This window comes from Bombina bombina, chromosome 1 (assembly GCF_027579735.1).
Source record: "Bombina bombina isolate aBomBom1 chromosome 1, aBomBom1.pri, whole genome shotgun sequence".
In the NCBI taxonomy this organism is placed as follows: domain Eukaryota; kingdom Metazoa; phylum Chordata; class Amphibia; order Anura; family Bombinatoridae; genus Bombina; species Bombina bombina.
In genome coordinates, this window is record NC_069499.1 from 748,230,007 (window position 1) to 748,254,452 (window position 24,446).

At 40.7% G+C, this 24,446-nt stretch overlaps 1 protein-coding gene across 6 annotated transcripts in view; it reads right to left on the reverse strand.

Annotated features, from left to right (window-relative positions):
* LOC128645938 (P2R1A-PPP2R2A-interacting phosphatase regulator 1) overlaps nt 1-24,446 on the reverse strand; it is a 280,777-nt gene that overhangs the window by 17,200 nt on the left and 239,131 nt on the right. For 3 of the 6 annotated variants that reach the window (XM_053699273.1, XM_053699277.1, XM_053699275.1), the window contains 3 exons: nt 7,137-7,225; nt 6,644-6,705; nt 6,379-6,475 (listed from right to left, as the gene is read on the reverse strand). In XM_053699273.1, the coding sequence (XP_053555248.1) occupies nt 6,379-6,475; nt 6,644-6,705; nt 7,137-7,225 (248 nt within the window). Of the gene's footprint in view, nt 1-6,378; nt 6,476-6,643; nt 6,709-7,136; nt 7,226-24,446 lie in introns of all 6 variants that reach the window. The other 3 variants (XM_053699271.1, XM_053699276.1, XM_053699274.1) reach the window with 1 other exon arrangement.

A 24,446-nucleotide genomic window follows, 5' to 3' on the forward strand; every position in this document is an offset into this window, starting at 1 on the left:
CTTCGAGGGGACCCTCCACCTCAATCAACTCAGATAAGGAGTCGCACCAGTAGGTAGCCGCTCCAGCAACCGCAGCAACAGCCGCTGCAGGTTGAAACAAATATCCTGTATGTTAAAACATCTTTCTTGACAAAGATTCTATCTTATTATTCATGGGCTCTTTGAACGACAAACTATCTTCAAGTGGGATAGTAGTGCGTTTAGCAAGCGTGGAGATAGCGCCATCCACCTTGGGGATGTAACCACACAACTCCAATTGAGAGTCCGGGACCGGGAACAATTTTGTAAAGGGAAGACGAAGGGGAAAAGGAAGAACCAATCCTTTCCTATTCATTCTTAATAATGTTCGCCATCTTTACAAGAACGGGGAAAGTTTGTGGTACAACTCTGTCCTCGTAGACCTTATCTAATTTAGGAATCAAAGGTTCCTCAGGCAATTTGGGCTCTGGAACCACTAAACGTAGCCAAAACTTCCTTCAACAGAAAGAGTAAATGTTCAATCCTAAATCTAAAGTCTGGTTCCTCCGCAGCTGGAGGTTTAGAGGCAGCAGACTCCGACCCAGAAAGTGCACCCTCTAAAGTATTAGAGGCCCCTCATCATCGGATAATTTCGTATCAGATAAATCCAACAAACTAGTTGATGACCCCTGGGAAGGATAGCAATATTTGACCTTTTCACGCCTGACTGTAGGGTGTGCACCTCACGGGATGGAGACTCCTCAGAGGTGGATGGCTCAGTGGTATCAAACATATTAACCTTCTTTGACATGATTCTTTGACATGATTTATCAAGGCATGTGGAACATAGTTGAGCGGGCGGGTATATTGCGGCCTCCTCACAATATAGACCGGTATTAGACTTAGGTAAAGAGGTAGTACCCTCTAACGCATCAGAATCCTCCATAGCTTGCGCTTACAAAGCAGACTATTGATTAATAAGAAAAAACGGCACCTTTACACCCCCAATGGCTGGGGCACTCACCACCTCCTATGACCCAGGCAAAACAAAGAAACCGCTTCTTCTCCGGTAACCAGCACGGTCAGGAAAGAGGAAATAAAGTGTGACCACAACCGGTCACATGGTGAGCAATGCAGGACCGCCCCTGCTATAAGAGCAAAAAAAGCACGCCAAACCTTTCAAGCTGCGCAGCTCAAAAAACGAAAGTAAAAACCTGTACATTTCAACATCTGCCTGAGCCCAAAAAACATCTCACACATGTCGCAGCATAATCAAATAAATGTATGTGATTAATCCTCACTGTTCAATAATCCCCCTCAGGAGATATTAACCCTTGATTCCATACAGATAAAAGGAGCCACACTGTGACCCTGTCTTCTGGCGTTATCATATGTGTAAAAAATGAAACGATATTACTGGAATCTATGCTGTGGAACAGAAACACAGCCTCTCAAGTGTGACAGTCTTGTAGCATCGCTCCTGACATGGACTTGAGTGATGGAAGCAGGCAGTGAAACACATCAACACTGATTGCTTAGGAGCTGCTAATACGAGTCTGGATGGGTTCGCAGAAAGACTCTCCCTGCATCTCCAGACCCTAACATTTAGTCAATGCTCTCACTGAGAGGCTGACAAGACTACTTAAAACTCCAGTCCCATTTCGAAGGGTAGATACCCTTCATAAGTAACTACTCCGAATCTTTTGACACTTCTCTGCCAACCTCCTGTGATGAACGGCAAATAATGGCTGGGATATGAGGGAAGTAGGGGGGAGTATTTAAACCTTTGGCTGGGGTGTCTTTGCCTCCTCCTGGTAGCCAGGTTCAGTATTTCCCAACAGTAAGGAATGATGCTGTGGACTCTCCTCATATTAAGAAGGAAAACAAATTTATGCTTACCAGATAAATTCCTTTCTTTCCTGGCAGGGAGAGTCCACGACTTTATTCCTTATGGGTGGGAATACAACACCTGGCCACCGGTAGGAGGCAAAGACACCCCAGCCAAAGGCTTAAATATCCCTCCCACTTCCCCTATCCCCCCAGTCATTCGGCCGAGGGAACGAGGAAAAGTTGGAGAAACATCAGGGTAATAAAGGTGCCAGAAGAAAAACAAAAAAGGAGGCCGCCCAAACAAAGAATAACTTACGGGCAGGGTCGTAGACTCTCCCCCTTCCAGGAAAGAAAGTCATTTATCTGGTAAGCATAAATTTTGTTTTCTTTCCATAAGGCAGGGAGAGTCCACAACTTTATTCCTTATTGTTGGGAAAACAATACCCAAGCACCAGAGGATACTGAAGGAATAATGGGAGGGAACAAAAAAGAGGCAGACCCTAATCTGAGGGCACCACAGCCTGCAAAACCTTTCTCCCAAAAGCTGCTTCAGCAGAAGCAAACACCCCAAACTTGTAAAATTTAGAAAAAAATTATGTAAGGAGGACCAGGAAGCTGCATTACAAATCTGATCCAATGAGGCTTCGTAATGATCTGAAATCCTCTCAGAAGACCTAGTTGTCCTGATGTCTCATAAGCTAGGCGGATTAAACTTCTCAACCAGAAAGACAGGGAAGACGTAGCGGCCTTCTGACCCCTATGTTTATCCGCATAGATGACAAACAAAGATGAAGATTGTCTGAACTCCTTAGTAGCCTGAAGGTAGAACTTGAAGGCATGAACCACATCTAGATTGTGAAGCATACGTTCCTTCGCCGAAGAAGTATTGGGACACAAGGAAGGAACAATAATCTCTTGATTGCAATCTGACACCAACTTAGGAAGGAAAACCTAACTTGGTACATAAAACCATATCGGCATGAAAAACAAGGTAAGGGGGGTCACATTGGAAGGCAGAAATCTCGGAGACTCTGCGAGCAGAGGCAATAGCCAATAGAAACAAAACCTTCCAAGATAACAGTTTAATGTCAACATTATGCATGGGCTCAAACGGAGCCTGCTGCAACACACTAAGAACAAGATTAAGACTCCATGGCAGAGCCATCTTTCTAAACACAGGTCTGATCCTAGTCAGGGCCTTAAACGACTGCACATTCGGAAGCTCAGCTAATTTCTTGTGCAGCAACACCAACAGGGCCAATATCTGTCCCTTCAGGGAACTAGCAGATAGACCCTTCTCCAGTCCATCCTGGAGAAAAGATAAAATTCTGGCAACTTTAACCTTATTCCAAGAAAAGCTACGCTCCTCACACCAGTGCAGGTAAGTCCGCCACACCTTATGGTAGATGCGTTGAGTAACTGGCTTACGAACTTGAATTATAATCAAGGTCTGACAAATGCTTGAATGTCTATAAGACAAGCAAGCCTCCTATGCAAGAAAACTGAACTGCAAAAATGTGATCCATTAGAGTGCCCTCAACACCTTGTGGTAAAGTTACACAGTGACTAGCTTGTGAGCCTGAACCAAGGTACCCACTACAGAGTCAGATAACCTCTTTGGGAAAGAACTAAACATTCAATCTCCAAATTGACAACTTGAAGAATCTGTGAGAAGAAAGAACCTTGAAATAACAGACCAGGATATGGAAGGAAAAATCAGACGAGAGCAGAATATCCATACTAGATTTGAATACCACAGCTTGTTTGAGCTTGAAATAAGTACAATTGGGAAACCGAGTATCTCATAACCTCTACCCATAATGGGAGAGATTGTAAAGCAAATCAGACCCCATAAAGCCGATCTCTGGGAGACCCCAGAGATACACCAACTGTTTGAAAATCTCCTGTGTTATGGTAAACATAATGCAGATCCTCCGTCTGCATCTCCTGCATTCTTTAGAATCTGGAATGGAAGTTGTACTCCCATGCAAGCTTTACCCTGGAAGGTGACTTCTGGTGTTGGTTGGATTATTCCAGACTGGAATGGGCTTCCAGAAAAACTTGGATGAAAATGGCTCTTGAAAAAAATATTTCTGATTTCTGGATTGGTGAAAGGAATGAAACCTTTTGCTGGATTTACTCTTAGATTTCTATCCTGAGACAAACAGGCTCCCTTGCCACCCATGACCGTGAAAGTGAACCATCCAAGCTGGAACCAAAGAAAGGTCTAACTCTTAAAAGGTGATCAATAAAAGTATAAACCTTATATAGCGTCTGCAGACCCCGCCTGTAATCAGACAGGTCTACCATTAATAGTAGCGAAGGCTCTATTTCTAGCATAAATGCTAATTTTCTGAATGAACACATATTTGAGGGATTACATTAACCTCAAACATCAAATGCATTCTATAATCACCTCTAGGGCTAATCCCTGAGAAACTAACTCCGACAAAGAATTTACACCAAGGAGTTGCTGCTCCTGCAATGCAAGAAATACCTTTAGAATCATGGCAAGTGTCATGCCCATGACAATAGTTAATCCTGGGCCTCTCCTTTTTTTTGCTGTCTTGTAACTTTACCTGCTGAGCCATTGTAGGATTTTTGCCACAGCTAGGTGAGGCAACAAAGCTCCTGCAGGAAAGCTTTTCGTAGGAAATTCCAACTCTCTGAATGGAGCAGTCTTCTAAGAAAGCATAGTTATTCTAGTCAAGGCAAAGGTAGTACCCATGCAGCTTAAAATTGCATTCTAGAGCTCCAATATAAAATTTAGAGCAGGAAGCAACCTGGAAATCTATGAACTGTCTTCAAGCCTTGAAATAATTACTTGGACCAATACTAAGCCACAAAAACCTCAGTTGATTAGCTTTAACTTGAAAAATAATATCTATTTTCTTAGAAGGATTATACTCCATAAGCATAGGGGTCTGAAACCCTTAAAGTAAATGAGCAAGCTGAAACGGCAAAATCTTCACCGTTTCCAGATCTAAATTTGAGTAAGCTACTAAACTGGTTCAGTAATCAGTTAAATTGCTAGGACCTCACCTTTTAGTAAAAGGGAGAAAACATTTAAAAGGGATACTGGACCATACATTCCTTGTATTAAAGAATACCTGTATTTAGCACTGCATCGATCTACAATGGAGCAGAGGGGTGCTGGTTTAGATCCTTATAGAGAGTAGATCCTTATACTTGATATATGTTTTTCACACAACTCAGTTTGTCCTATTCCTGTATACACACACAGGATGGTGGCATTACTGTTTTGTCTCCAAGCTTCAAATTAGCTTGTTGTGGTATTGGCTATTATGACACCTTTAAATACACGTTAAAGGGATAATTAACCCACATTTTTTCTTTTAAAGCAACTTTCTAATTGAAACAAATTTTCTTTGTTCTCTTGGTATCTTTATTTGATAAAGCAGGAATGTAAGCACAGGAGCCGGAATATTTTTGGTTCAGCACCCTGGATAGCGCCTGCTGATTGGTGGCTACATTTAGCCACCAATCAGCAAGCGATAGGTGCTGAACATCTGTGGTGATCTCTATGTGCCATAATTAAATAGGCTTACATCCTGAGACACAAGCAGGGAAGTACATAGAAATTACAACCAACAAGCAAATTGCTCCATATGTGAAATTCTCACCCTAGTGGTATCACATGATGCTGAATATATTCTGTAAAGATGAGATTTACAATATGGATGCATCTTTCATTTTACATAGAAATGAAAATGTATTGTGTGATAGCTATTTACAGATCTTATTTTCATATTTCCTTGTTTTGCACAACAACCTTTTAGTAACATGAATACTTTAGTGTATATATTTCAATAGCAACAAGTATTAATTTACATGAATCTTATTTAGAGCTAAAGTTCTTTACATCAAAAGGTACGGTCCCAGTTTTCCAAGGCTGTGCAGCAGTAACATACTAAGTTCACCATTCTGCACATGAACAAATACTGTTAAAGGGACATGAAACCCAACAATTTTCTTTCAAGATTCAGATATAGGATGCAATTTGAACCCCTTAACAACCACAACGTACCCTGTACATCACTGATCGTTAAGTTTTTTTTTTTTTATTGGTTATAATAGTGTGGGCGCCTCCAGCTGGCCGCCGGAAATAGCGCAGTCAAGCCTCTGACGGCGACACCGGACTATTAAAAATGCAAGCTCCATAGAAAGACTATTGACGTACAGGGTATGTCGCTTAATGTGTTAAACAACATTTCAATGTAATTATATTATTTAATTTGCTTCATTTTATTGGTATAATTTGTTGAAAAGAATACCTAGGTATGCTCAGGAGCAACGACGCATTACTGGGAGATAGCTGCATATTGGTGAATGCCCATATATACTCTTGTTAATGAATCACCTAATGTGCTCAGCTACCTCCTTCAACAAAGGATACTAGGCAAACAAAACAAATTTGATAGTAGAAGTTGTAAAGTTGTTTAAAATTGTATGTTAACATAATTTTGGGTTTAATATAAGTTTAAATAATACATTTAAAAATTAAACTAGTAGAAATAGATCCTGCACTACAGAACAATACATACAATTTTACAAAGGAAAACGTCTTACCAAGCACCTAAATCTGATAAATGGGAGACCTCGGGGGAAAGTATATTTGTTGTCCCCTGGAAAAGTCTTTTTGGCTGACCTTCAAGCTCCATGTCACCTTAGAAGAAAAAAAAATGCTTATCAGTAAGGTACAAAGAGAAAAAGAAGGGAGTATGTAAGGGCATAAGTGAGAGTAACAAAGTGCATTCGCAAAAAAATATCAAACAAAATTAGGCTAATTGGAAAAGGTTAAAAAAAAAGAATACACACTATATTCTATTCCTACCTTTTCTCTTAAGTGGTCCAAGTGAACTAGGCCGAATACAGTTTATAGGACTCTGACTCCTCCTGCTTAAATAAAGGATACTCTAAATCAAAATGTGATCCCATTTTCCAATACATACTGGAACCTCACAACAAAACCACTAGCATAGACATGTATGTAAAGGCACATTAAACATTAAAAGGTTAACCTCCCCCAACACCAATCTATATCATGGCTCAATATTTTTACAACACTACTTAATTTGACTTTACTGAGAAAGAGAAAAAACTAAACATAACAAAATAACTAAACAGAATATTTTAATAGCATTATTACTAATGTATCCCGTCTTAATGAGCTGCATAAGTCAGTGCTCAATAGCAACGTTCCAATTAACACAGACAAAACGAATTAAAAATCTATATAGTCATTGTTAGCTCATTAATCTAAACAGGGGTAAGGCAAAGAAACACTAGCAGATGTAGCATCATATAATGGCATCTGTAATACTTACGTTGCAAATCTTCTCGTAGGACTAGGAGTGGGACTTGGAGGCAATCCATTGCTGCTAACAAAAATTTGTAATGATGGCGAGAAGCATTGCTAGAAAAACAAAACAAAACAAAAACAGTTGCATGAGTTAACATCTTTTGGACTAACTAAAAAGTTTATGGTATGATTTCTGTTTATTTTGCTTTATAAAATCAACCTTCTGGTAACAGAGCAGGTTGCACTGAAGCATCAAAAGCAGTATCAAACAGATAAAATAATAAATATACATTTAAAAGAATGCCACTGCAATATTTATATTTTTGTGATTAAGGCAATGTAACCTCTTCACACATTTCCAGTTAACAGAAAGGAATTCTTTAAACTGCCCCAACCCCTCGGGTGCATTCACACATAGCACTCATGACTGAATTCATTTCCGATAAACAATTGTCTCATATAATTCAGGGCACAAATAAATAAAATACAAAACATTTCATTTTCAGGGCTATAACCCAGTGATGGAAACTTTGAAAGAGACAATTTCAGTAAACTATGAAATGCAGTACAGTATATAATACTTCATTTAAAAGGATATAACAATTATACATAGTAAAAAATCTTTGCAATATACATTCACTGTTTAATTTGACCCCTTTTCCTGTAATTTACTACTGAAAATTAAGAATTTTCTTCACAAGCCTAACACTGCTAGATAACTGTTTTTAAAGGACCACTAAATACAATAGAAATGAATAAGGGATAAATACACAATACAAAGACAATGCACTTACTTTGAATTTAAAATGATCAGTAGAATTTTATCTGACAAATTTCAGTTAATCCAATTTCCCATCACCCTGTATTATGTGACAGCCATCAGCCAATCACAAACTACATATATACTGTGCAGTGCTCTGTAGGCGATGGAGCCTCAAATTGTGCATATAAAAAGAATGTGCAAGGTTTTATAATTGAAGTATAGAGAAGTTTTTTTTTTTTGTTATTATTAAAATTGTATGCTTTATCTGAAGCATGAAACTTTAATTTGACTTTAGTGGCTGGTTCAGCAGAAATGATAAAATAACACTGCAAAGCAATGTGTTTTGCTAACAAAATTACAGAGGCAAGTCTTGTTTACTTCCGTAAGGAGTCTGGATTAGCTCATCCCAAATAATACAAGTGTGTGTGTGTGTGTGTGGGGGGGGGGTACGGGTTATTTAAAACAAATGAAGCAAACAACGTGTTAATACAGTTTGTCATATTCGCCTAGTATGTTATTTTATTACAGAAAAAAAAATATGCTTACCTGATAAAACAGAATTTATGCTTACCTGATAAATTACTTTCTCCAACGGTGTGTCCGGTCCACGGCGTCATCCTTACTTGTGGGATATTCTCTTCCCCAACAGGAAATGGCAAAGAGCCCAGCAAAGCTGGTCACATGATCCCTCCTAGGCTCCGCCTTCCCCAGTCATTCGACCGACGTAAAGGAGGAATATTTGCATAGGAGAAATCATATGATACCGTGGTGACTGTAGTTAGAGAAATTAAATCATCAGACCTGATTAAAAACCAGGGCGGGCCGTGGACCGGACACACCGTTGGAGAAAGTAATTTATCAGGTAAACATAAATTCTGTTTTCTCCAACATAGGTGTGTCCGGTCCACGGCGTCATCCTTACTTGTGGGAACCAATACCAAAGCTTTAGGACACGGATGATGGGAGGGAGCAAATCAGGTCACCTAGATGGAAGGCACCACGGTTTGCAAAACCTTTCTCCCAAAAATAGCCTCAGAAGAAGCAAAAGTATCAAATTTGTAAAATTTGGTAAAAGTGTGCAGTGAAGACCAAGTCGCTGCCTTACATATCTGATCAACAGAAGCCTCGTTCTTGAAGGCCCATGTGGAAGCCACAGCCCTAGTGGAATGAGCTGTGATTCTTTCAGGAGGCTGCCGTCCGGCAGTCTCATAAGCCAATCTGATGATGCTTTTAAGCCAAAAAGAGAGAGAGGTAGAAGTTGCTTTTTGACCTCTCCTTTTACCAGAATAAACAACAAACAAGGAAGATGTTTGTCTGAAATCCTTTGTAGCCTCTAAATAGAATTTTAGAGCACGAACTACATCCAAATTGTGCAACAAACGTTCCTTTTTTGAAACTGGATTCGGACACAAAGAAGGCACAACTATCTCCTGGTTAATATTTTTGTTAGAAACAACTTTCGGAAGAAAACCAGGTTTAGTACGCAAAACCACCTTATCTGCATGGAACACCAGATAAGGAGGAGAACACTGCAGAGCAGATAACGCTGAAACTCTTCTAGCAGAAGAAATTGCAACCAAAAACAAAACTTTCCAAGATAATAACTTAATATCTACGGAATGTAAGGGTTCAAACGGAACCCCTTGAAGAACTGAAAGAACTAAATTGAGACTCCAAGGAGGAGTCAAAGGTTTGTAAACAGGCTTGATTCTAACCAGAGCCTGAACAAAAGCCTGAACATCTGGCACAGCCGCCAGCTTCTTGTGAAGTAAAACAGATAAAGCAGAAATCTGTCCCTTCAAAGAACTTGCAGATAATCCTTTCTCCAAACCCTCTTGTAGAAAGGATAGAATCTTAGGAATTTTTACCCTGTTCCATGGGAATCCTTTTGATTCGCACCAACAGATATATTTCTTCCATACTTTATGGTAAATTGTCCTAGTTACAGGCTTTCTAGCCTGAATAAGAGTATCAATGACAGAATCTGAGAACCCACGCTTTGATAAAATCAAGCGTTCAATCTCCAAGCAGTCAGTTGGAGTGATGCCAGATTCGGATGTTCGAACGGACCTTGAACAAGAAGGTCCCGTCTCAAAGGTAGCTTCCATGGTGGAGCCGATGACATATTAACCAGGTCTGCATACCAAGTTCTGCGTGGCCACGCAGGAGCTATCAAGATCACCGAAGCCCTCTCTTGATTGATCCTGGCTACCAGCCTGGGAATGAGAGGAAACGGTGGGAACACATAAGCTAGGTTGAAGGTCCAGGGCGCTACTAGTGCATCTACTAGAGTCGCCTTGGGATCCCTGGATCTGGACCCGTAGCAAGGAACCTTGAAGTTCTGACGAGACGCCATCAGATCCATGTCTGGAGTGCCCCATAATTGAGTTATTTGGGCAAAGATTTCCGGATGGAGTTCCCACTCCCCCGGATGAAATGTCTGACGACTCAGAAAATCCGCTTCCCAATTTTCCACTCCTGGGATGTGGATTGCAGACAAGTGGCAGGAGTGAAGCTCCGCCCATTGAATTACTTTGGTCACTTCTTCCATCGCCAGGGAACTCCTTGTTCCCCCCTGATGGTTGATATATGCAACAGTCGTCATGTTGTCTGATTGAAACCTTATGAATTTGGCCTTTGCTAGTTGAGGCCAAGCCTTGAGAGCATTGAATATCGCTCTCAGTTCCAGAATGTTTATCGGGAGAAGAGATTCTTCCCGAGACCATAGACCCTGAGCCTTCAGGTGTTTCCAGACCGCGCCCCAGCCCACCAGGCTGGCGTCGGTCGTTACAATGACCCACTCTGGTCTTCTGAAGCTCATCCCTTGGGACAGGTTGTCCAGGGTCAGCCACCAACGGAGTGAATCTCTGGTCCTCTGATCTACTTGGATCGTCGGGGACAAATCTGTATAATCCCCATTCCACTGTCTGAGCATGCACAGTTGTAATGGTCTTAGATGAATTCGCGCAAAAGGAACTATGTCCATTGCCGCAACCATCAAACCTATTACTTCCATGCACTGCGCTATGGAAGGAAGAAGAACAGAATGAAGTGCTTGACAAGAGCTTAGAAGTTTTGATTTTCTGGCTTCTGTCAGAAAAATCTTCATTTCCAAGGAGTCTATTATTGTTCCCAAGAAGGGAACTCTTGTTGACGGGAATAGAGAACTTTTTTCTACGTTCACTTTCCACCCGTGAGATCTGAGAAAGGCTAGGACAATGTCCGTATGAGCCTTTGCTTGTGGTAGAGACGACGCTTGAATCAGTATGTCGTCCAAGTAGGGTACTACTGCAATGCCCCTTGGCCTTAGCACCGCTAGAAGGGACCCTAGTACCTTTGTGAAAATTCTTGGAGCAGTGGCTAGTCCGAATGGAAGTGCCACAAACTGGTAATGCTTGTCCAGAAAGGCGAATCTTAGGAACCGATGATGTTCCTTGTGGATAGGAATATGTAGATACGCATCCTTTAAATCCACCGTGGTCATGAATTGACCTTCGTGGATGGTAGGAAGAATTGTCCGAATGGTTTCCATCTTGAACGATGGGACCTTGAGAAATTTGTTTAGGATCTTTAGATCCAAAATTGGCCTGAATGTTCCCTCTTTTTTGGGAACTATGAACAGATTGGAGTAAAACCCCATCCCTTGTTCTCCTAATGGAACAGGATGAATCACTCCCATTTTTAACAGGTCTTCTACACAATGTAAGAATGCCTGTCTTTTTATTTGGTCTGAAGACAATTGAGACCTGTGGAACCTTCCCCTTGGGGGTAGTTCCTTGAATTCCAGGAGATAACCTTGAGAAACTATTTCTAGCGCCCAAGGATCCTGAACATCTCTTGCCCAAGCCTGAGCGAAGAGAGAGAGTCTGCCCCCCACCAGATCCGGTCCCGGATCGGGGGCCAGCATCTCATGCTGTCTTGGTAGCGGTAGCGGGCTTCTTGGCCTGCTTACCTTTGTTCCAGCCTTGCATCGGTCTCCAGGCTGGCTTGGTTTGAGAAGAATTACCCTCTTGCTTAGAGGATGTAGAATTTGAGGCTGGTCCGTTTCTGCGAAAGGGACGAAAATTTGTTTTATTTTTAGCCTTAAAAGACCTATCCTGAGGAAGGGCGTGGCCCTTTCCCCCAGTGATGTCTGAAATAATCTCTTTCAAGTCAGGGCCAAACAGCGTTTTCCCCTTGAAAGGGATGTTAAGCAATCTATTCTTGGAGGACACATCCGCTGACCAAGACTTCAGCCAAAGCGCTCTGCGCGCCACAATAGCAAAACCTGAATTTTTCGCCGCTAATCTAGCTAATTGCAAAGTGGCGTCTAAGGTAAAAGAGTTAGCCAACTTAAGTGCTTGAACTCTGTCCATAACCTCCTCATAAGAGGATGCTTGATTGAGCGACTTTTCTAGTTCCTCAAACCAGAAACACGTTGCTGTAGTGACAGGAACAATGCATGAAATTGGTTGTAGAAGGTAATCTTGCTGAACAAACATCTTTTTAAGCAAACCCTCTAATTTTTTATCCATAGGATCTTTGAAAGCACAACTATCTTCTATAGGGATAGTGGTGCGTTTGTTTAGAGTAGAAACCGCCCCCTCGACCTTGGGGTCTGTCTGCCATAAGTCCTTCCTGGGGTCGACCATAGGAAATAATTTCTTAAATATAGGGGGAGGGACAAAAGGTATGCCGGGCCTTTCCCATTCTTTATTTACAATGTCCGCCACCCGCTTGGGTATAGGAAAAGCTTCGGGGGGCACCGGGACCTCTAGGAACCTGTCCATCTTACATAATTTCTCTGGAATGACCAAATTGTCACAATCATCCAGAGTAGATAACACCTCCTTAAGCAGAGCGCGGAGATGTTCCAATTTAAATTTAAATGTAATAACGTCAGGTTCAGCTTGTTGAGAAATTTTTCCTGAATCTGAAATTTCTCCCTCAGACAAAACCTCCCTAGCCCCTTCAGACTGGTGTAAGGGCATGTCAGAACCATTATCATCAGCGACCTCATGCTCTTCAGTATCTAAAACAGAGCAGTCGCGCTTTCGCTGATAAGTGGGCATTTTGGCTAAAAACATAATTTATGTAAGAACTTACCTGATAAATTCATTTCTTTCATATTAACAAGAGTCCATGAGCTAGTGACGTATGGGATATACATTCCTACCAGGAGGGGCAAAGTTTCCCAAACCTTAAAATGCCTATAAATACACCCCTCACCACACCCACAAATCAGTTTAACGAATAGCCAAGAAGTGGGGTGATAAGAAAAAGTGCGAAGCATATAAAATAAGGAATTGGAATAATTGTGCTTTATACAAAAAAATCATAACCACCACAAAAAAGGGTGGGCCTCATGGACTCTTGTTAATATGAAAGAAATGAATTTATCAGGTAAGTTCTTACATAAATTATGTTTTCTTTCATGTAATTAACAAGAGTCCATGAGCTAGTGACGTATGGGATAATGACTACCCAAGATGTGGATCTTTCCACACAAGAGTCACTAGAGAGGGAGGGATAAAATAAAGACAGCCAATTCCTGCTGAAAATAATCCACACCCAAAATAAAGTTTAACAAAAAACATAAGCAGAAGATTCAAACTGAAACCGCTGCCTGAAGAACTTTTCTACCAAAAACTGCTTCAGAAGAAGAAAATACATCAAAATGGTAGAATTTAGTAAAAGTATGCAAAGAAGACCAAGTTGCTGCTTTGCAGATCTGGTCAACCGAAGCTTCATTCCTAAACGCCCAGGAAGTAGAAACTGACCTAGTAGAATGAGCTGTAATTCTTTGAGGCGGAGTTTTACCCGACTCAACATAGGCAAGATGAATTAAAGATTTCAACCAAGATGCCAAAGAAATGGCAGAAGCTTTCTGGCCTTTCCTAGAACCGGAAAAGATAACAAATAGACTAGAAGTCTTACGGAAAGATTTCGTAGCTTCAACATAATATTTCAAAGCTCTAACAACATCCAAAGAATGCAATGATTTCTCCTTAGAATTCTTAGGATTAGGACATAATGAAGGAACCACAATTTCTCTACTAATGTTGTTGGAATTCACAACTTTAGGTAAAAATTCAAAAGAAGTTCGCAACACCGCCTTATCCTGATGAAAAATCAGAAAAGGAGACTCACACGAAAGAGCAGATAATTCAGAAACTCTTCTAGCAGAAGAGATGGCCAAAAGGAACAAAACTTTCCAAGAAAGTAATTTAATGTCCAATGAATGCATAGGTTCAAACGGAGGAGCTTGAAGAGCTCCCAGAACCAAATTCAAACTCCAAGGAGGAGAAATTGACTTAATGACAGGTTTTATACGAACCAAAGCTTGTACAAAACAATGAATATCAGGAAGAATAGCAATCTTTCTGTGAAAAAGAACAGAAAGAGCAGAGATTTGTCCTTTCAAAGAACTTGCGGACAAACCCTTATCCAAACCATCCTGAAGAAATTGTAAAATTCTCGGTATTCTAAAAGAATGCCAAGAAAAATGATGAGAAAGACACCATGAAATATAAGTCTTCCAGACTCTATAATATATCTCTCGAGATACAGATTTACGAGCCTGTAACATAGTATTAATCACGGAGTCAGAGAAACCTCTATGACCAAGAATCAAGCGTTCAATCTCCATACCTTTAAATTTAAGGATTTCAGATCCGGATGGAAAAAAGGACCTTGTGACAGAAGGTCTGGTCTTAACGGAAGAGTCCATGGCTGGCAAGATGCCATCCGGACAAGATCCGCATACCAAAACCTGTGAGGCCATGCCGGAGCTATTAGCAGAACAAACGAGCATTCCCTCAGAATCTTGGAGATTACTCTTGGAAGAAGAACTAGAGGCGGAAAGATATAGGCAGGATGATACTTCCAAGGAAGTGATAATGCATCCACTGCCTCCGCCTGAGGATCCCGGGATCTGGACAGATACCTGGGAAGTTTCTTGTTTAGATGAGAGGCCATCAGATCTATCTCTGGGAGCCCCCACAATTGAACAATCTGAAGAAATACCTCTGGGTGAAGAGACCATTCGCCCGGATGCAACGTTTGGCGACTGAGATAATCCGCTTCCCAATTGTCTACACCTGGGATATGAACCGCAGAGATTAGACAGGAGCTGGATTCCGCCCAAACCAAAATTCGAGATACTTCTTTCATAGCCAGAGGACTGTGAGTCCCTCCTTGATGATTGATGTATGCCACAGTTGTGACATTGTCTGTCTGAAAACAAATGAACGATTCTCTCTTCAGAAGAGGCCAAAACTGAAGAGCTCTGAAAATTGCACGGAGTTCCAAAATATTGATCGGTAATCTCACCTCCTGAGATTCCCAAACTCCTTGTGCCGTCAGAGATCCCCACACAGCTCCCCAACCTGTGAGACTTGCATCTGTTGAAATTACAGTCCAGGTCGGAAGAACAAAAGAAGCCCCCTGAATTAAACGATGGTGATTTGTCCACCACGTTAGAGAGTGTCGAACAATCGGTTTTAAAGATATTAATTGAGATATCTTCGTGTAATCCCTGCACCATTGGTTCAGCATACAGAGCTGAAGAGGTCGCATGTGAAAACGAGCAAAGGGGATCGCGTCCGATGCAGCAGTCATAAGACCTAGAATTTCCATGCATAAGGCTACCGAAGGGAATGATTGTGACTGAAGGTTTCGACAAGCTGTAATCAATTTTAGACGTCTCTTGTCTGTTAAAGACAGAGTCATGGACACTGAATCTATCTGGAAACCCAGAAAGGTTACCCTTGTTTGAGGAATCAAAGAACTTTTTGGTAAATTGATCCTCCAACCATGATCTTGAAGAAACAACACAAGTCGATTCGTATGAGACTCTGCTAAATGTAAAGACGGAGCAAGTACCAAGATATCGTCCAAATAAGGAAATACCACAATACCCTGTTCTCTGATTACAGACAGAAGGGCACCGAGAATCTTAGTGAAAATTCTTGGAGCTGTAGCAAGGCCAAACGGTAGAGCCACAAATTGGTAATGCTTGTCTAGAAAAGAGAATCTCAGGAACTGATAATGATCTGGATGAATCGGAATATGCAGATATGCATCCTGTAAATCTATTGTGGACATATAATTCCCTTGCTGAACAAAAGGCAATATAGTCCTTACAGTTACCATCTTGAACGTTGGTATCCTTACATAACGATTCAATAATTTTAGATCCAGAACTGGTCTGAAGGAATTCTCCTTCTTTGGTACAATGAAGAGATTTGAATAAAACCCCATCCCCTGTTCCGGAACTGGAACTGGCATAATTACTCCAGCCAACTCTAGATCTGAAACACAATTCAGAAATGCTTGAGCTTTCACTGGATTTACTGGGACATGGGAAAGAAAAAATCTCTTTGCAGGAGGTCTCATCTTGAAACCAATTCTGTACCCTTCTGAAACAATGTTCTGAATCCAAAGATTGTGAACAGATTTGATCCAAATTTCTTTGAAAAAACGTAACCTGCCCCCTACCAGCTGAACTGGAATGAGGGCCGTACCTTCATGTGAACTTAGAAGCAGGCTTTGCCTTTCTAGCAGGCTTGGATTTATTCCAGACTGGAGATGGTTTCCAAACTGAAACTGCTCCTGAGGACGAAGGATCAGGCTTTTGTTCTTTGTTGAAACGAAAGGAACGAAAACGATTGTTAGCCCTGTTTTTACCTTTAGATTTTTTATCCTGTGGTAAAAAAGTTCCTTTCCCACCAGTAACAGTTGAAATAATAGAATCCAACTGAGAACCAAATAATTTGTTTCCCTGGAAAGAAATGGAAAGTAGAGTTGATTTAGAAGCCATATCAGCATTCCAAGTCTTAAGCCATAAAGCTCTTCTGGCTAAGATAGCCAGAGACATAAATCTAACATCAACTCTAATAATATCAAAAATGGCATCACAGATGAAATTATTAGCATGCTGGAGAAGAATAATAATATCATGAGAATCACGATTTGTTACTTGTTGCGCTAGAGTTTCCAACCAAAAAGTTGAAGCTGCAGCAACATCAGCCAATGATATAGCAGGTCTAAGAAGATTACCTGAACATAGATAAGCTTTTCTTAGAAAAGATTCAATTTTTCTATCTAAAGGATCCTTAAACGAGGTACCATCTGACGTAGGAATGGTAGTACGTTTAGCAAGGGTAGAAATAGCCCCATCAACTTTAGGGATTTTGTCCCAAAATTCTAACCTGTCAGGCGGAACAGGATATAATTGCTTAAAACGTTTAGAAGGAGTAAATGAATTACCCAATTTATCCCATTCCTTAGCAATTACTGCAGAAATAGCATTAGGAACAGGAAAGACTTCTGGAATAACCGCAGGAGCTTTAAAAACCTTATCCAAACGTATAGAATTAGTATCAAGAGGACTAGAATCCTCTATTTCTAAAGCAATTAGTACTTCTTTAAGTAAAGAGCGAATAAATTCCATCTTAAATAAATATGAAGATTTATCAGCATCAATCTCTGAGACAGAATCCTCTGAACTAGAAGAGTCCAAAGAATCAGAATGATGGTGTTCATTTAAAAATTCATCTGTAGAGAGAGAAGATTTAAAAGACTTTTTACGTTTACTAGAAGGAGAAATAACAGACAAAGCCTTCTTTATGGATTCAGAAACAAAATCTCTTATGTTATCAGGAACATTCTGCACCTTAGATGTTGAGGGAACTGCAACAGGCAATGGTACATCACTAAAGGAAATATTATCTGCTTTAACAAGTTTGTCATGACAATTAATACAAACAACAGCTGGAGAAATAGCTACCAAAAGTTTACAGCAGATACACTTAGCTTTGGTAGATCCAGCAGGCAGTGGTTTTCCTGTAGTATCTTCTGGCTCAGATGCAACGTGAGACATCTTGCAATATGTAAGAGAAAAAACAACATATAAAGCAAAATAAATCAAATTCCTTATAAGACAGTTTCAGGAATGGGAAAAAAATGCCAAACATCAAGCTTCTAGCAACCAGAAGCAAATGAAAATGAGACTGAAATAATGTGGAGACAAAAGCGACGCCCATATTTTTTGGCGCCAAATAAGACGCCCACATTATTTGGCGCCTAAATGCTTTTGGCGCAAAAAATGACGCCACATCCGGAACGCCGACATTTTTGGCGCAAAATAACGTCAAAAAATGACGCAACTTCCGGCGACACGTATGACGCCGGAAACGGAAATGAATTTTTGCGCCAAAAAAATCCGCGCCAAAAATGACGCAATAAAATGAAGCATTTTCAGCCCCCGCGAGCCTAACAGCCCACAGGGAAAAAAGTCAAATTTGAGGTAAGACAAAATATGATAATTTAAAGCATAATCCCAAATATGAAACTGACTGTCTGGAAATAAGGAAAGTTGAACATTCTGAGTCAAGGCAAATAAATGTTTGAATACATATATTTAGAACTTTATAAATAAAGTGCCCAACCATAGCTTAGAGTGTCACAGAAAATAAGACTTACTTACCCCAGGACACTCATCTACATGTTTGTAGAAAGCCAAACCAGTACTGAAACGAGAATCAGTAGAGGAAATGGTAAATATAAGAGTATATCGTCGATCTGAAAAGGGAGGTAAGAGATGAATCTCTACGACCGATAACAGAGAACCTTATGAAATAGACCCCGTAGAAGGAGATCACTGCATTCAATAGGCAATACTCTCCTCACATCCCTCTGACATTCATTGCACGCTGAGAGGAAAACCGGGCTCCAACTTGCTGCGGAGCGCATATCAACGTAGAATCTAGCACAAACTTACTTCACCACCTCCCTTGGAGGCAAAGTTTGTAAAAACTGATTTGTGGGTGTGGTGAGGGGTGTATTTATAGGCATTTTAAGGTTTGGGAAACTTTGCCCCTCCTGGTAGGAATGTATATCCCATACGTCACTAGCTCATGGACTCTTGTTAATTACATGAAAGAAATGTTTTTAATAGAATTATCCATTACAGCCGTTAATTGTTGCATAGTAAGGAGGATTGGCGCACTAGATTCACTAGGGACCTCCTGAGTGGGCAAGACTGGTTTAGACATAGAAGGAGATGATGCAGTACCATGCTTACTCCCCTCACTTAAGGAATCATTTTGGGCAACATTATTATCAGTGGCATCATTGTCCCTACTTTGTTTGTCACATTCAACACATATATTTAAATGGAGAGGAACCTTGGCTTCCGAACATACAGAACATCGTCTATCTGATAGTTCAGACATGTTAACCTTTTAACGCCGTTATGCCGTTCCATTCCGTCATAATTACACTGGGCTTTAGAGCCGTTATGACGGAATAGAACGGCATAACGGTTTTCAGCTCCTGTGCCCCCTCCGTTATTTTGTTTGTTGTGGATCCGGTTGGGGGATGTGCCTAGCACCTCTGGCACTCCCCCAGGATCCAATCAGCATGGAGGGGGTGTATCGATTGTCCCCTGTAACACTGTAGCAGCCAATGAGTGGAATCATTGGCTGTTACAAGTGTATCCGCTTCCTCTCTGCTCTCAGTGCGATCTGAGAGAGAGAGGAAGACAGTTTAGTGTTGGTGTGTGCTGCAGAAAGCTAGAGAGGGAGAAAAAATATAGTTACAAACAATATATATATTTTTTTTGCTGCTGATCACAGAGCTGCTACTGTGATCAGCCTAATATAACTTGCTTAGCCTGTTAGGGCTTTGATCAGTGTTGATCAAAAGCGTTGGGGGTTTATTTGTGGGGGTTACAAATATATATATATATTGTTTTTGCTGCTGATCACTGAGCTGCTACTGTGATCAGCCTAATATCACAGTGATCAGCCTGTCAGGGCTTTGATCAGTGCCCAAAAGTTTATTTGTGGGGATCTTTAGTTATTATTAACCCCTTCCCTGCTGTTCCCAATCACTACCCTTCCCAGTTCCTTTTTTTTTTTAGTTTATAAAAAAAAAAAAAAAAAAAAAAATATATATAAAGAAAAAATCATAATTTAAAAAAAAAAAAAAAAAAAAGGGAATAGGGTGGGTGGGAATAGGTGGGTGGTAATTGGGAGGTGGTAATTGGGGTGGTTTAGTGGGATTTTGGGGAAGGTGAAGTGGTAATTGGTGGTGGTGAAGTGGTACTTTGTACTGAAAAAAATCCCTTATGGCACGCTATTCAGCAGAAGAGGCTTATGCCATTCTTGCCGCAGATTCAGGGAGTGAAACCCTCTCTGCTCTGTCTGACAGCGCAACCCTTACGGCATCAGATATAGAGCCCCTGAGTGATACATCTGATGCTGGTGCTCCCTGCCCGCCACCTAAAAGGAGGCGTCGCACAAATGACCAAAATTGGATACCCCCAAATTTCACTGCCCCAGAAATGCCAGAATTTACTGAGACTCCTGGCATAACAAGTGATGTTCCAGTATGTGAGCCAATAAACTATATGTCACTGATTCTGACAGATGCTATGTTTGAGCATATAGTTGCTCAAACAAATTTATATGCCAGCCAGTATCTGTCCAAAAATCCCCAATCTCTGTATGTCAGAAAAAATACCTGGCATCCCACTGACATACCAGAGATTAAAAAGTTTTGGGCCCTGACATTAATAATGGGGATTGTGAAGAAACCCAGCATTCGTTCATACTGGAGCCAGAACCCCATCCTGGCTACCCCTCTTTTTCCAGGGGTTATGAAGAGGGACAGATATGAACAATTGCTGCGGTTTCTCCATTTTAATGATAATACCAAGTGCCCCCCCAAAAATGACCCCCTGCATGACAGGTTATATAAACTAAGGCCCCTGATAAGCCACCTGTCCCAAAAATTTAAAGAAGTTTACATACCTGAGCAGGACATTTGCATTGATGAGTCCCTCATGAAATTCAAGGGGAGATTGCTTTTCAAGCAATATATACCATCCAAGAGGTCCCGCTATGGGGTAAAATTTTATAAGCTCTGTGAATGCAGTACTGGGTATACCTGGGCATTTCGCATCTACCAGGGAAAGGATAGCCACTTGGATCCACCTGGCTGCCCAGATTCAGTTGGCACAAGTGGGAAAATTGTGTGGGATCTCCTACTACCCCTGCTAAATAAAGGGTACCATTTGTGGCTCGATAATTTTTACACCAGCACAGAGCTATTAAAATTTTTGTTTTATTTTGAAACCGTGGCCTGTGGCACAACAAGAAAAAATCGCAAAGGTTTCCCCCAGAAGCTGACATATGGAAAAAAAAGTAGGGGCACAACGTCAGCTTTACGCCACAATGAGCTACTGGCCCTTCGGTACACTGATAAAAAAGATGTGTACATGCTCTCCACAATGCACGATGAAGCTACAGTGCCAGTGTCTGTGAAGGGAAGATCTGCACAGATCCGAAAGCCAAAGTGCATTGTGGAGTACAACAAAAACATGGGGGGGGTAGATTTAGCTGACCGGTGCCTGCAGCCATATCTAATTCAAAGAAAAACTAGAACTTGGTACAAAAAAGTAGCCTTTTATATTATGCAGATCGCAGTATATAATGCATATGTGCTGTACAAAAAAACAGGCACAGGGAAAACTTATACTTTTTTGGAATTTGTGTTAAATGTAACATCTGATATTTTGTTTAACCAGACCCCTAATCCTCCCACTGTTCAATCTGAAAATGTTGAGCGACTCTGTGGCAGGCATTTTCCCACTAGGATCCCCCCCACTGCCTGCAAATTAACACCCCAGAAAAGATGCAGAGTCTGCTATAAAAAAGGAGGGAGGAGGGATTCTAGTTACCATTGCCCTGACTGCCCCTCTCAACCTGGCCTCTGTATCACTGATTGCTTTCGAATATATCACACAGAGTTAAACTTTTAATTTGAAAGCAATCTGTATGTGTTCCTAATTTATTTTATTTTATTATTCTGTATTCCTAACTTCATAAATCCCCTGACCTTGTCCTGTCCCTTTATATGTTAAGCCCATCCACTCTAAGGCCATTATAAGTTATACAAAACAACTAAAATACTCCTTTTAGAATATCCTGAGTTATCTACTTTTGCAAATGGTATGTCATGAGGGGGGTAATTTTCATTCCTGGGCTGCCATACTGTCTCAAAGGCAACATAGGGCCAGAAAATCAATGTGCCAAATTTCTATGCAGACCCTATATTGGGCCCTGTAACTTCCTAAAACCACATAAAACCTGTGCATAGGGGGTATTGTTGCACTCATGGGAGATCACTGAACACAGATATGGGTGTATTATAGCAGTAAAAAATATAATGATGTTGATCTAAATAGAAAACATGCAAAGTCTGTGTGAAAAAAGCAAATAAAAAAATATGACCACTAAATTTGACCAGGTTTTGTGACTAAGTGGCTACAAAAAAAGACTAAACATAGTCCTTTTTTAATACCCTGGGTTGTCTACTTTTGCAAATGGTATGCCATGGTGGGGTAATTTTCATTCCTGCGCTGCCATACTGTCTCAAAGGCAACAAAGGTCCATAAAATCAATATGCCCAATTTCCATGCAAATTGGCAGACCCTATATTGGGCACTGTAACTTCCTAAAACCACATAAAACCTGTACATAGGGGGTATTGTTGTACTCATGGGACATCGCTGAACACAAAGATGGGTGTATTATAGCAGTAAAACATAAAAGGATGATATAAACAGCAAAAAGGCAGTGTTTTTGTGATAAACTAAAACTGAAATATGAACATTACCTTTGGCCAGATGTTGTGACTAAGTGGCTACAAACAAAGACTAAACATAGTCCTTTTTCAATACCCTGGGTTGTCTACTTTTATAAATGGTATGCCACGATGGGGTAATTTTCATTCCTGGGCTGCTATAATGTCTCAAAGAGGACAAAGGCCCATAAAATGAATGTGCCAATTTTCTATGTAAATGGGCAGATCCCATATTTGGCCCTGTAACATCTGTAAACCCCATAAAACCTGTACATGGGGGGTACTGTTTTACTCTTAGGACATTGACAAACACAAATATGTGTGTTTTATATCAGCAAAACATAAAAGGTTGATGACAGAAACAGCCAAAGGGCAGTGTTTGTGCAAAAAACGCATACAAAAAAAAAGGAGCACTACATTTGGCCAGGTGTTGTGACTAAGGGGCTTCACAAAAATATGTGACATGGGCCTTTTGAAATACCCTAGGGTGTCTTCTTTTGAAAATGGTATGCCATGATGGGGTAATTTTCATTCCTGGGCTGCTATAATGTCTCAAAGAGGACATAGGCACAGAAAATTAAGGTGCCAAATTTCCATGCATAAAAACTGAAATGGGCAGACCCCATATTTGGCCCTGTAACTTCTGTAAACCCCATAAAACCTGTACATGGGGGGTACTGTTTTACTCGTAGGACCTTGACAAACACTAATATGTGTGTTTTATAGCAGCAAAACATAAAAGGTTGATGACAGAGACAGCCAAAGTGCAGTGTTTGTGCAAAAAACGCATGCAAAAAAAATCACCATTACATTTGGCCAGGTGTTGTGACTAAGGGGCTTCACAAAAATATGTGACATGGGCCTTTTGAAATACCCTAGGGTGTCTTCTTTTGAAAATGGTATGCCATGATGGGGTAATTTTCATTCCTGGGCTGCTATAACGTCTTAAAGAGGACATAGGCACAGAAAATTAAGGTGCCAAATTTCCATGCATAAAAACTGAAATGGGCAGACCCCATATTTGGCCCTGTAACTTCTGTAAACCCCATAAAACCTGTACATGGGGGGTACTGTTTTACTCGTAGGACCTTGACAAACACTAATATGTGTGTTTTATAGCTGCAAAACATAAAAGGTTGATGACAGAGACAGCCAAAGTGCAGTGTTTGTGCAAAAAACGCATGCAAAAAAAATCACCATTACATTTGGCCAGGTGTTGTGACTAAGGGGCTTCACAAAAATATGTGACATGGGCCTTTTGAAATACCCTAGGGTGTCTTCTTTTGAAAATGGTATGCCATGATGGGGTAATTTTCATTCCTGGGCTGCTATAACGTCTTAAAGAGGACATAGGCACAGAAAATTAAGGTGCCAAATTTCCATGCATAAAAACTGAAATGGGCAGACCCCATATTTGGCCCTGTAACTTCTGTAAACCCCATAAAACCTGTACATGGGGGGTACTGTTTTACTCGTAGGACCTTGACAAACACTAATATGTGTGTTTTATAGCTGCAAAACATAAAAGGTTGATGACAGAGACAGCCAAAGTGCAGTGTTTGTGCAAAAAACGCATGCAAAAAAAATCACCATTACATTTGGCCAGGTGTTGTGACTAAGGGGCTTCACAAAAATATGTGACATGGGCCTTTTGAAATACCCTAGGGTGTCTTCTTTTGAAAATGGTATGCCATGATGGGGTAATTTTCATTCCTGGGCTGCTATAACGTCTTAAAGAGGACATAGGCACAGAAAATTAAGGTGCCAAATTTCCATGCATAAAAACTGAAATGGGCAGACCCCATATTTGGCCCTGTAACTTCTGTAAACCCCATAAAACCTGTACATGGGGGGTACTGTTTTACTCGTAGGACCTTGACAAACACTAATATGTGTGTTTTATAGCAGCAAAACATAAAAGGTTGATGACAGAGACAGCCA